This window comes from Cynara cardunculus (assembly GCF_001531365.2).
Source record: "Cynara cardunculus var. scolymus isolate 2C chromosome LG 2, CcrdV1, whole genome shotgun sequence".
Taxonomy (NCBI): Eukaryota; Viridiplantae; Streptophyta; class Magnoliopsida; order Asterales; family Asteraceae; genus Cynara; species Cynara cardunculus.
The window spans coordinates 69,826,939-69,839,043 of record NC_037529.1 but is presented as its reverse complement, the minus strand read 5'-3'; the positions used below and the strand labels follow the sequence as shown (position 1 = coordinate 69,839,043).

At 36.3% G+C, this 12,105-nt stretch overlaps 2 protein-coding genes across 2 annotated transcripts in view; one reads left to right on the top strand and one right to left on the bottom strand.

The window, feature by feature from the left end:
* The window catches only part of LOC112506860 (release factor glutamine methyltransferase), a 3,310-nt gene extending 850 nt beyond the window's left edge, over nucleotides 1-2,460 (bottom strand). Inside the window, exons 1-2 of the mRNA XM_025111162.1 lie at nucleotides 1,679-2,460; nucleotides 482-727 (exon numbers count right to left, since the gene is read on the bottom strand). Of these exons, the coding sequence (XP_024966930.1) occupies nucleotides 482-727; nucleotides 1,679-2,401 (969 nt within the window). The 5' untranslated portion in view covers nucleotides 2,402-2,460. The remainder of the gene's footprint in view (nucleotides 1-481; nucleotides 728-1,678) is intronic.
* Nucleotides 2,461-5,528: 3,068 nt separating this feature from the next.
* On the top strand, nucleotides 5,529-10,249 carry LOC112507202 (probable protein phosphatase 2C 66). Its single transcript, XM_025111657.1, has 5 exons — nucleotides 5,529-5,934; nucleotides 6,782-7,138; nucleotides 7,878-7,995; nucleotides 8,612-8,835; nucleotides 9,548-10,249. Exons 1-5 carry the CDS (start codon nucleotides 5,635-5,637, stop codon nucleotides 10,052-10,054), a joined length of 1,506 nt encoding a protein of 501 aa, XP_024967425.1. The 5' UTR covers nucleotides 5,529-5,634; the 3' UTR covers nucleotides 10,055-10,249.
* Nucleotides 10,250-12,105: the final 1,856 nt, after the last annotated feature.

The following is a 12,105-nucleotide window of genomic DNA, read 5'->3' as shown; positions in this document are numbered from 1 at the left end:
TATATCATTATAAAGTTTTCGTCAAGATGATTAAAATGACACCAAAAGAAAAGTCTATGTAGTTCCCAATTTTTATTTTATACATTTTCTATATTATTTTATTATTATTAATATTTAATAAATTATATAAATCAATCAAAATATATAAACCATATAAAAATAATATTTCAAGGGCAGTAAAGTACAAGTCTAAAGAACATAAATTACAATAAATAAAATTTAAAGAATGAATAAAATGTAAAGAATAAGACACATTTGATGTTTTAGGAGAGAATTGGGTTTTATTTTGAGGTTACGGTGGTAAATATAGGTTCATTCCACCTTGTTCCATAGGGTAAGATGGAACAAACCTGTTCCACTCTGTTCCACATAAAAGTCATGTCAAACGTAAAACAGTGATCCTTATTCTATTTTGTCATATCCAGTGTACCAAACGCACCTTAAGGCGTTAACATCATTAAAATGAGCACCACAGTATTACCTCAAAAGCGAAAAATCCGCCAGATTTTAGCATCAAAGCGGCACCATTGCAAAGATGCAGAAGGTCAGCCATGCCATCTTCGCCACCATCTAATGCGAGTATTGGTTCGTGTCTGCCAACTTCGGCTTGGAGTCCACTGATGTGGCCACTCGGTATGTATGGTGGATTGCTTACAAGGCCTGCAACTTGTCCTTCAAACTCACTCAACGGTTCAAACCATGACCCTTGCTTTACAGAAATTTTATCCTGATAGAAATGGCACAAGCTAAAGATGAGGGAGGATTACAAAATTTACAAGAAAATGAAAAGTAAAGACATATGGTTAGGATAGGATAGCGTAACCACCCAAAGCAACACGCTGGCCCAATAACTTCGAATCTAACTTAAAACCATGATGAAAATTATTGGTAGCCCACAACTTGAGGCTTATAAGAAGCTCACAAATCCCCATTTTCTATCCATGTGGGACGAGTTGTTACAGATAGACCAATAGATCCGGAAAGCAAAGAGCTTTTGATGCATAGATGATATAATCACCAACAAAAATTGCAAGGAACCAAGAAATTCTTGGTGAAACTCACTTGGTTCAAAGTTTGGCCTATTTGTCAGATATTTGGGCAAAACGCTGATTACTGGCAACCTAACCGCCCCCATATTGAACCTCGCCCCACCTCTTTACCAACCAAGCTACACGTCTATTAAATCCAAGCAATAGAAGTCCCCAAAGGGCAGGTATCGAGAACTTGAGAACCAACTATTCATATTTTATTCATCAAGAGTGTCTCTGATAGATATTCATAATGAAAAATACATGATATGATAAAAATGCACGATATTGATGATGAATATGCATGACATCCATTGCTATTCATAATGAATAATACTATTTATGGTTCTCCTTTGAACTTCCCTCAAGTCCCCAAATACCCTAAACAATCCAAACTTAAAAGAAACCTTATAAAGGCATGTGCTTTCATATAATCATACTAAAAAACCAACTTCATTGTAATGAAATTGGAAAACAAAACCATATGGATTCAATCAACAACTAAACGAATATACGATCGAGGCCAAAACCATCGTCACCGTTCTTCCCTATAAAATCTCAAACCTTAAAAGATCCTTTGTGATCATGGTACTCCATAAGAGAAAAGTTCAAAATTTACCAAATTAGAACTTTGAAACCACCCACATTACCTGCAAATTATACCTTTTGACATTGAATGAAGCAACTTGAGCAGCAACAGAACTTAAATCAATTGCAATAACTCTCCCAAAATCCCCTAAAATCCTCATAATCCCAATTGCAATTGCACCACTACCAGTCCCCAAATCAACCCATAAACCCTCCTTCAATTCTTCATTCTCCTTAATCACATCATCCACCAAATCAACTATTAATTCAGTCTCAGGCCTTGGAATCAAAACCCCTTCTTCAACACTTAGCACCAAATCCCTCCAATGCTCACACCCTACTACATACTGAAATGGCCTTCTCTGTTCAATCCTTTGCTTCCATAATGAGTACAGATCACCCAAATCAGCTCTTAGATTCAAAACAGAATCGATTTCATATTCGTTGCTAGTTAATAACGATTGGGGGTTTTCTAGAGCGTCTTCGATGAGCCAATTGAGTTCTCTGTGCAAATTGTGAGAGTCCGGACCGTTATCTGAATCCGTGAAGGATGACCCGACTGAGGAGGCTAAGGTTTTCGCCCAATTTTGCCACTTTTGGAGGTCGGATAGGGTTGCGGAGAAGGTGGGTGGTCTGAGAAAAATTGGGGTTTTAGGGTTTATTGAAATGGGTATATTCGAAATCGAACAACAAGAAAAGGGTCTAATCGCGATGGAGCGATGGAGAATTCTTGATGTGGATGTGGCTGAGAGAGATGAGGCTCGCACCAAGCTCGCAAGATTCATCTACCTGCAATTTTGAATTCTTTCACAAATACGACTGTTTCTGTGTTTTGTGTTTAATCGGAATGGATTGGATTGCACCCATAACTTCAACTAACCGTTATTTGGGATTGCTTATAACATTAACTTATTGATTTATTCCGATATAACATCGGTAATAAACATTTTTTAGTGTTTAGATAAAGAGCTTATACCGGTGTCAAATCGGTAATAAGAAGTTTTTTAAGAAGTTAAACTCTTCTGACTTATAATAAGCTGATAAGTGTTTTTGTTAGTTTTAGTTCAAACCGTAAACCGTACCGTATACGTGGTTTGAGTTATTTTCCAGATCCAAACCGCGAACCGCACTACGGATATTTTAATCCGCACTTTGTTTTGCGATGCGGTACGGTGCCAACGGTTTGTGCAGCTTGACGGTTTGGATGAACACCTCTACTTTCAACATTCAAATTGGACGGGTTGGTTCTTGGATGAAAATCCAACATCCAATAAAACCGAACCGATCAAATTCGATCATCATCCATTTCCCATCCAATGACCATCCAATTATTACCTAATAACGATCCAATTAATAACTATGCATAATAATTAATATTTTACAATATTGTTTTTTAATTGATATTTATAATCATTATTTATTAATAACTTAAGAAAATATACCAATATTTGATTGGAGTGATGGATTAATTGGCTGAAAATCAGATCAAAATATTGATGTATGTAATAAGAAAATCATTAAATAGAAGTGTATTTAAAGCATCAACAGATTCTCCAAAAAAAAATCAAAATGGAGAAACCAAAAGTCAAAATATTTAAAAAAAATCAGAACATCTCCAGTAGATTTTCCAAAATTTTGTCAAAATGAAGAAAAAAAGTCAAAATCTTCAAAAAAAATTACATTAATTTCCAACAGATTCTCTATTTCGGATAATTTAATATTATTCATAATATTAATATATTTCATTCGTCTATTAAAATATTATTTATCCCTCTAAATATTTATTTTCAAAGTTTCCTATTGGTGCTCTCAATTTGTTAATCCAGTTTTGGGTAATCTTCGTATTTGGAGAAAAAAACTCCCTTTTCTCATACTTTCTCCATTTTGAAAGATAGTTTCGGAGAAATTGTTGGAGCAAAATATTGGTTCAAAATCTTCATTTCCTCCATTTTGGAGATGCTCTTACATTCATCTTCAACAGATTCTCCATTTGTAGAATTCAATATTGATTATAATATTAAAATATTTCAGTAGAATTGTCCGCCCTATAAATGGCCCGCCCAATGAGTCTCAACTCTCATCCTATAACTTTAATAATTTATTTTTAAAATATATTAATAAACTTTTAATTAATGGTAAAAATATTAATTATAAAAAACATAAACGGGTCAGGTCTGTCCATATTTATTTTTACATTTCCATGTACAAACCCAAACCCATTCATTTTATCTATAATAGTTATCCAAACCCGTATTTCTAATGAGTCGAATAAACCAGGTCTAACGGGCTTTTCACCCAAAAACAACTATCACTCATTTTCAATTATTGGAGAAGATAAAAGTCAAAAGGATATAATGTGTTTAGTCCAACAAGGAAGCCGACCGTTAAATTGACCTTTTATTTTTAAACTATAAATTCTCCATTCATTTCACATTATTGGGGTGTGTTGATTAATTGTTGACCAATTCCACCCTTTGTTATTTATATGCATTTTTTATAAGCTAAAAAACCCATGTTTTATTCATAAAAATTAATATCTGTAAATAATACAGATATATTTATCTTTGAAAGCGTTTCTGTTTTCGTTGTAGTCTGTCTTTGTAGAAGGAGTATGCTTCTGTGAAGTATGGTTTGGTTTATTATATCTATTGTCAAAGATGTTTTCATTGGATTGTAACTTGTCTTATAGGAGAAGTATGCTTTCATACCAAATAGTTTTTGTCCTAGAGGTATGTGAGTTTTTAGCCTCCTAAGAAGTCAGATGTTTAACCCTCACCAAATGTGAGGATGGTGTGTGAGTTTATTTATTCTATTTGTCGTATATAAATATTATATACTTCAAAAAAAAGGATGATTTCATAGAGTATACGATTGACGAGTAGTGGACTCGGATTCTTGTGAATTTCAAGTTGGCTACATCCTTTTTTCGTGACGTTGACAATAAGGGTTTTACGTCATAAGTTCTTTTTTTTTTTTTAAATTGGCCAACCTACGTGTTTAATATTGTTAAGTTTGAGTATTTAAGGGCTGTTTGACAATTGTTCAATGGTTTGATGCAAAATGATTAAGTGGTCAGAATGATTAAGATTCTCTCATGGTATAGTGCATAATGAAATATAATTGTTTGGTAATTGTTTATAATAAAATTATGGTGCTGAATGGTTGAGGGAGATCCATGATACAAAATCACTAAGAGAGTTTTAGAACCATTAAGAGACAGTTTTTTTTTTGTCAAACAAGATTCACCTCTTAACAATTCAAAGGCTGCCCCTTAAAAGGTAAACAAACAACCCCTTAAATCTATATTTTAGTCTCAAATATTTGAGTCAGCTCAATGCCTCCTCACATATGGTTTATAGGGGCTAGGTTCTATGTAGGCCCTGACAACGTTGCCATTAATCAATATTTTACTCAAAAATAAGATAACTGTTAAAGTTGAATGTAATTTTTTCTTCAAACAATCAGAGGTTCCCGTTCCCGTCCCTGATCCGAACAGGTTATCAAAAGCCCTAATTTTGACGTGTTGAATTAGGGGGTGTTTGGGATTGCTTATTTGAAACAACTTATGTTTTTCTATAAAAGTGCTTGTCAACTTATTACAAGTTAGAATGTTTTAACTTATTCAAAAACTTCTTATTATCAGTTTGACACCGATATAAATTGTTTATCCAAACACTAAAAAATGTTTATTACTAATGTCATATCGAAATAAATCAATAAATTATTTTTATGAGAAATACCAAACACTTCAATTTAATAAAAGAAGATACCGGCTGAAATTGAATCCTGAATAAGTGTAGGGCGGACTGATTGGATTCTATCCACCTACTAAACACACACTTTTTATTTGATAATTACACACACATCTTTTCTGCTGCTTCATCTGTATTCGAGTTGTCTTTTTGGAGGGTTGCTGTAGATCCATCTTTCTTTTTCTTTTTCTTTTAATGTCATTTCGATCTTCTTCTTGATTTGTTACCAGCAACGTACAAATTTGTATTTATAAAATCCCCTTTAAATGGGTACATGTTATTCCACCACCGGCGACGGCCGGCGAGATAGAAAAGACGGTGGTGGCGATGAAGATGATGAAACTGATAGATGGTGGAAGTCCAAAAGTGGTAGGAAGATCAATCGTAAACCCATCGATTTGAAGTTCAAATTTGGTGGTGGCGGCGGCCGTGGCAGGGCGGCGGAGGAACGCGCCCTCCACCAGGTTCCCGGTAGACTTTTCGGTAATGGGTCAAGTAGCATCGCTTGTTTACATACGCAGCAGGGAAAGAAAGGGACGAATCAAGACGCCATGATCGTTTGGGAGGTTTGTCATTCATCATCACACCTATAGATACAGATATATATATATATATACACACACACACATATAATATATCTGTATATCTATGATGTTCTCACGTGAACCCAACCCTGTGTATATATATATCATATATGATTTTGTATTGAAAGTTTTCAATTTGAAAACCGATTAGACAGTTAGGTTAGAAATTAGGGAAAATTTGTGGCAATTAATGTGACCGAAAGGGTGCCAAGGACCGTTTACCAAAGGCTTACCGGGTGTGCATGATAAGGACTGTGCCTAATACTCGATAAGTGACGGAGAAGACTCTTATCTTGTAAGTGCTAATCGGGTAAAAGAAGCTTAGGAGCTGTTTGGTTGGTTTTTCGTTAAGTCCCGTATGGATAAAGTTTTCGGTGTGGATTAATATTCCGTATAGATTGGAAATGCTTTTGTTTGGGAGTGTTTTTTCATAGATGGAATGAGCTTGTTTTTTAATTGGGAGGAGCATATCCGGAAAAAAAAAAACTTTGTTTTCTGCGTAAAGCTTCCTTCTAAAAACTTACTAAGCCACTTTCTGTCTCATTAAGCAACTAACGAATAGTCATATATAGCTGACTGAATAAGCTGCGAGTCCCGTTAAGCTCATTACCTGCTAACACTTTTACACCGAACACATCAACACACAATTGTTTGCTTCTATAAAGCCGTTTGTTAGTAGGTTTAGACATGTATGGCGCCCATCGACTCTTTGAGGTAGATGTCAGGTGTTCCATAAAGCCGAATTTGTTCCATAACTTTTGATCATTCTTTTCTTTAATGTGTTTTGAATTGGATCGCTTATGCTGTTAACGGAATGTTTATGAATCAGAAATTCGATTCAACGAATGAGGCGGTGTTTTGTGGAGTATTTGACGGGCATGGTCCGTACGGACATATGGTTGCTCGGAAAATTAGGGACTCGCTTCCCGTTTTGTTGTCCACCCATTGGAAAGCTACTTCAGATAGCGAAAATGGCGATGCCAATGGAAGCGTGCACGATGATGAAGAAGAAGATAAATGGTGTGAAGAATTGGAAGTCGAAGAGAAAGATCGAGTGCCCGAGAAGTACCTTTCACTTAAAAAGTCGATATTAAAAGCTTTCAGGTTAATGGATACAGAACTTAAAACACATCCATCGATCGATTGTTTTTGCAGTGGATCAACTGCGGTCGCTTTGATCAAGCAGGTATTAAAATTTCTCAAATTTACTTAAAATTTTAGTACGATCGCCAAAATTGGAGTCGACCCGTCACAAAAGCACCAACTTTTTCCAAATTAACATAAAATAACCGCCTGTTTTGCAAAAAGCATGAGCAAAAACCCTCTTTTTGAGAACAAAGATCTTCTTCGATTTTTGTGGGCCACTTTGCAAAAAGGGCGTTTTTACGAGTTTTAGGTTTTGTTCACGGTTTTTGCAAAGTCGGCCCACAAACCAAATAAAATATGCAAAAAATTACATTTTGCAAAAAAAAGGGGTTCTTCCTCATGTTTTTTTGTGAAACAAGTGGTTATTTTTAGGCATGGGGATGGGGCGGGTTTTGTAATCTCCGGCCCGGTCCTCGGCAGGTACGAGGATTAACATCCCATCTCCGGTCAAACCCCTGTCAACCCCCGTTAAGAATATCCGTTAGTTTGAGTCTATCAGGGATCCTGGGCCCCGCCCCCGGCTCCAACTCCGGTTTGAGTAACAGCCCCGGCCCCGGTTTGAGTCTACTAGGGATCCCGGCCCAATTTTTGATTATTTTGTGCTAATTTGAAAAAAATTGGTCATTTTGTGATCGGTCAACTCGAAAAAAATGTGTTTGTTTAGTTAACGGCAATGAATTGTTGAGAAATCAAAGAAGAGCGAACAGAAAAGTTGCCGAATTGATCCAACTTGCATCTTCTTTTAAATAGATCATATGGTGATAAATCTCGCGTTTCAGGCTCAGGATCTTATAATCGGAAATCTTGGAGACTCGAGAGCGGTGTTGGCAACGAGAGACGATGAAAATGCGTTAGTTGCGGTTCAATTGACCGTTGATTTGAAACCCAATCTCCCAAGTAAGTCTCTCTCACTACAACAAAATGGGTCCTTTTAGTTAGTTTAGCCATCATTGGGCCTTATCATACATTACATAATGGGATTATATATTCGGGAAAAAAGTTGATTATCGCCAAACCCCAACCGAGCCTACATGGAACCTGCCCCCAAAGACACCAATGTGAGGGGACATTTTTGGCTCACTCAGCGGCTGAGGCTAGCGGGGGGCAGGATCGAACCCATGACCTGTCTTGTATTTGAGCAAAGTCGGACCGCTCCTTTGCGAACTGAGCTACATGCCAGAAGCTAATGGGACTGAAAATTGTCATGACATTAACTTTTTGAGCCATAGAACTTGTTAGGTCGTCTAATTTCGTCATAACAACTTATTGTAATGCTTTTATATAGGACACAGTTATTCGTCTTGTAAAAATGAAGGACCATCCAGTATTCTATGAAGGTGCATTTAGTAAGCTGGACATGACAGAACAGAACTGAAACTTTTTGTCCCACACGTCTGTTGCGTCATTAGACTGGGACCCACCAACATAGGTGGAAAAAATAAGGAAATAGGACAAGATTGGTAAATTACTAAACTAGTCATGTCAGATTAAAACCTTTGACAATGGTATCCAGGAGAAGCAGCTCGGATTCAGCAATTCAAAGGACGGGTTTTCGCGTTGCAGGATGAGCCAGAGGTTGCACGCGTGTGGTTGCCGAATAGCGATTCTCCTGGTTTGGCGATGGCTCGAGCTTTCGGGGACTTTTGCCTAAAGGACTTCGGCTTAATTTCCGTTCCAGATGTTTATTACCACCATATCACCGATAAAGACAAGTTTGTCGTTCTTGCAACTGACGGGGTACCGTATTTCTCCCATCGTTTTTCACAACAAAAATATTGGGGGGCCCACTAACCTCCGAATTAACTTAAAAGCATGGTGAAAGTTATTGGTAGCTAAAACTTTTGAGCTTATATAGAGTTCATTATGGGTGCTTTTGGTATCCAGCATGACAGGACAAGACAGTTGTGTTTGGTAAGACTAGACAAAACATGTGTTCGATGTTTAAAAAACATAAAATACAATAAATGAAATTCAAATAATGAATAAAATGTAAATATTTGATGTTTTAGAAGATAATTAGGTTTTATTGAGGGTATGTTGGTAAAATATAGGTCCGTTCCACCTTGTTTCATGGGGTGGGAGTGGAACACACCTGTTCCACTCTTCCACTTTGTTCCACATAAAAGTCTTGCCAAACAATTATTGATCGCTGTTCTGTCATGTTCAGTGTACCAAACGCACCTTGGCTCTAATACCATATTTAACGCTCCATATCCCAAGTAGCAGGCTGATTCAGTAATCTGTATTGGTATCCCACGACTTTGAGCTTACAAGGAGTTCAATACAGAAACGTGGCTCTGGTACCATATTTAAGGCTCCATAGCCCAAAGTAGCTGATTCAATAATCTGTGTTGATAGCCCACGACTTTGAGCTTTTAAAGAGCTGACAAATCTAATTTAATAATCCATGTGGCACGGTTTCTAAAAGCTTTTTGTTAATTTGGAACAGGTATGGGATGTTCTCTCGAATAAAGAAGCTGTGGACATCGTGGCGGCCGCCCCTAGCCGATCAACCGCCGCCAGAGCTCTTGTCGATTGTGCCACAAGGGCATGGCGGCTGAAATATCCCACGTCCAAAAACGACGATTGTGCTGCCGTATGCCTATTTCTTGATCCAAAACCTGTGCCCGGTTCACAAAAGATGGAAACCAAAGAACCTGATATTGGTATCGTTCCACACGAACCTGCAACTAATCCAACGGTTCTTGAGCATTCAGGCACCGTTAGAGATTCAAGCGAGATCGTGCCGTTTGTCGAGCCGCCAGAAAACAAATTGCCCGAAAAGGGTGTCGGTGGTTCGAAACGGAGCCTAGCTGAGTGCATAACGAGTAACGAAGATGAAGAATGGTCGGCTCTCGATGGCGTGACTCGGGTCAATAGTCTGCTAAGCATTCCAAGATTCTTGACTGGTGAGAAAAGATCAAACAGTTCAAGAAAACCTGTCATCAAGATTTGATTTTTAAAGAAACCCAAATCTTTTTATGTGATATATTTGAGGTTAAAGTTATCAAGATTCAAGAACAGTAGGCATAGATTTAAAATTTTCTTGGTGATGCTTCTGATTTTTTGTGTATAAGCAGGTTTTTGATCTGTTGTTATTGTTAAAGATACAGATTTTGTGTTGTTTATAGAAATATACAGTAGATTTTGATTAACCTGGATATCCAACCCGTTACGTGAGCCGACTAATCTCATGACGACCACTTGCATTGCGGGTAGCCCAGAGTTACCTCTCGTTCGAACCTCTGTGGTCACAAGGGGATTTTTTATTACTCATTGGATTTGAACCCGGGACCTCCAGACACTTTTAACCTTCGAAGTCCGAGCTCAAACCAATCAGGGACCACCCTTGTGGTTGATATAATGAATTTTATGTGATATGTTTAGGGGAAAACCTAAAATGAATGAAAAACTAGAAAACACCTTATTWACTGATAGATGAGATGATGCGATGGATGTGATTAAACGAACATTTACAACAATATTTTTTAAATTAGAAAATCTCAACCCCCTATTTTTTATTCGAAAAAGACGTAAAATAAACAAAATTTTGGACGAAATAAATTACACCAAAATAACGATCATATTTTTCTCGTTAAAATGACATCCATATTGATATACTTTTCATTCAATATGGACATCTCTACTTGTACATGATATTTGGGCTATGAGATTGGGCTTGGCCCATGTTATGGAAGTTCCAATATTGGGTTTGTTTTGTATGCCTACTTTTTTTTTAATAATAAAAATAAAAATTTATATATGTAGGACTGTATTTAGTAATATATAGGGGTGTAATTAGCCCGCTCTTATTTATAAATATCAACTGCAAAGGTGTTTCAGATCTGATTTAATTATGTGGGTTGTGACACACTGGTTAAGTCTCATAGGGATGTAATGAAAAATCTCATCTACCTCGAGTTCGAACACAACTGTTGTCAAAACCTTTTTACCCATGGAGGTTCAATTCACCTGTAATGATTCCAGGTCATTCGTTATCGTTCGAGGATTAATCAATTTGCATAAGCTGGTCCGAAAACCTACAGTTATATAAAAAAGCAAAAAAGTATTTGGGGATTTTATGTTTAAAGCTTTTCGATTCAATAGATTCTTCCAAATTGTTGGGAATCTTTTGGATCAGGGGTATAATTGTCCAACTCATTAGATTATGAAGGACAAAAATGGAAAAGAAAAAATCAATTGTGAATAAATTTGGGCATGTCACATCAAGAACAACAATGCACATGTGAAGGTAAAAAAAGTTTGTGCAATGCAAGAACCAATTCAGGCTTTTTAACGCTTGCACTCCAAATGCATATGCATTAAATGGGAAAAACCATAAGGTGGTAGTTGATTGATTTGAGTTTGGTTTCAAGTAACTGAAGGTTTCAGGTTTAAATCCAAACAGGTATAAAAATCTTTTTATGGTCATAGAGGTTTAATCTCCCCATCCCCGACCCTGCCCCGATTAATCGAGGCTGGATTAGGGGTAGGTAATGACATCCCTAATCTGTTTCGACCTTGATCCCGCTTCGGGCATAAAAATAAATCCCATCCCTACCCCATTACCCGTCAAAGAGAGGAATCCTCGGCTCGTTAGGAGTATCCATCCCGACGGATAAAATTTATATTTCTAGTTTGAGTTATCAGAATTTATAATATGAGACACATCGAATTTGATCGTACCAATACAATTTTATTTATTAAAATAAACAACTCTAAACTTCATAAAATTTTTGTTACCATATCTATACTATATATTATAAATAATTTGACAAAAACTCTTAAAAACTATCTTTTATACATAAAGTACTGCTTATTGATACATCTTACTTAAAATTCAAGATTACAAGTAAATTATGCATAAGTACAATTTATTAAACTCTATGTTTAAATTCGTGTAACTAATTGTAGATAAATATAATCAAATATGGAATAAAATTCTTATTTTAAATATAAAAATTTAAAATATAATTAAGATAATTATTGAATTCTAATAAAATATTT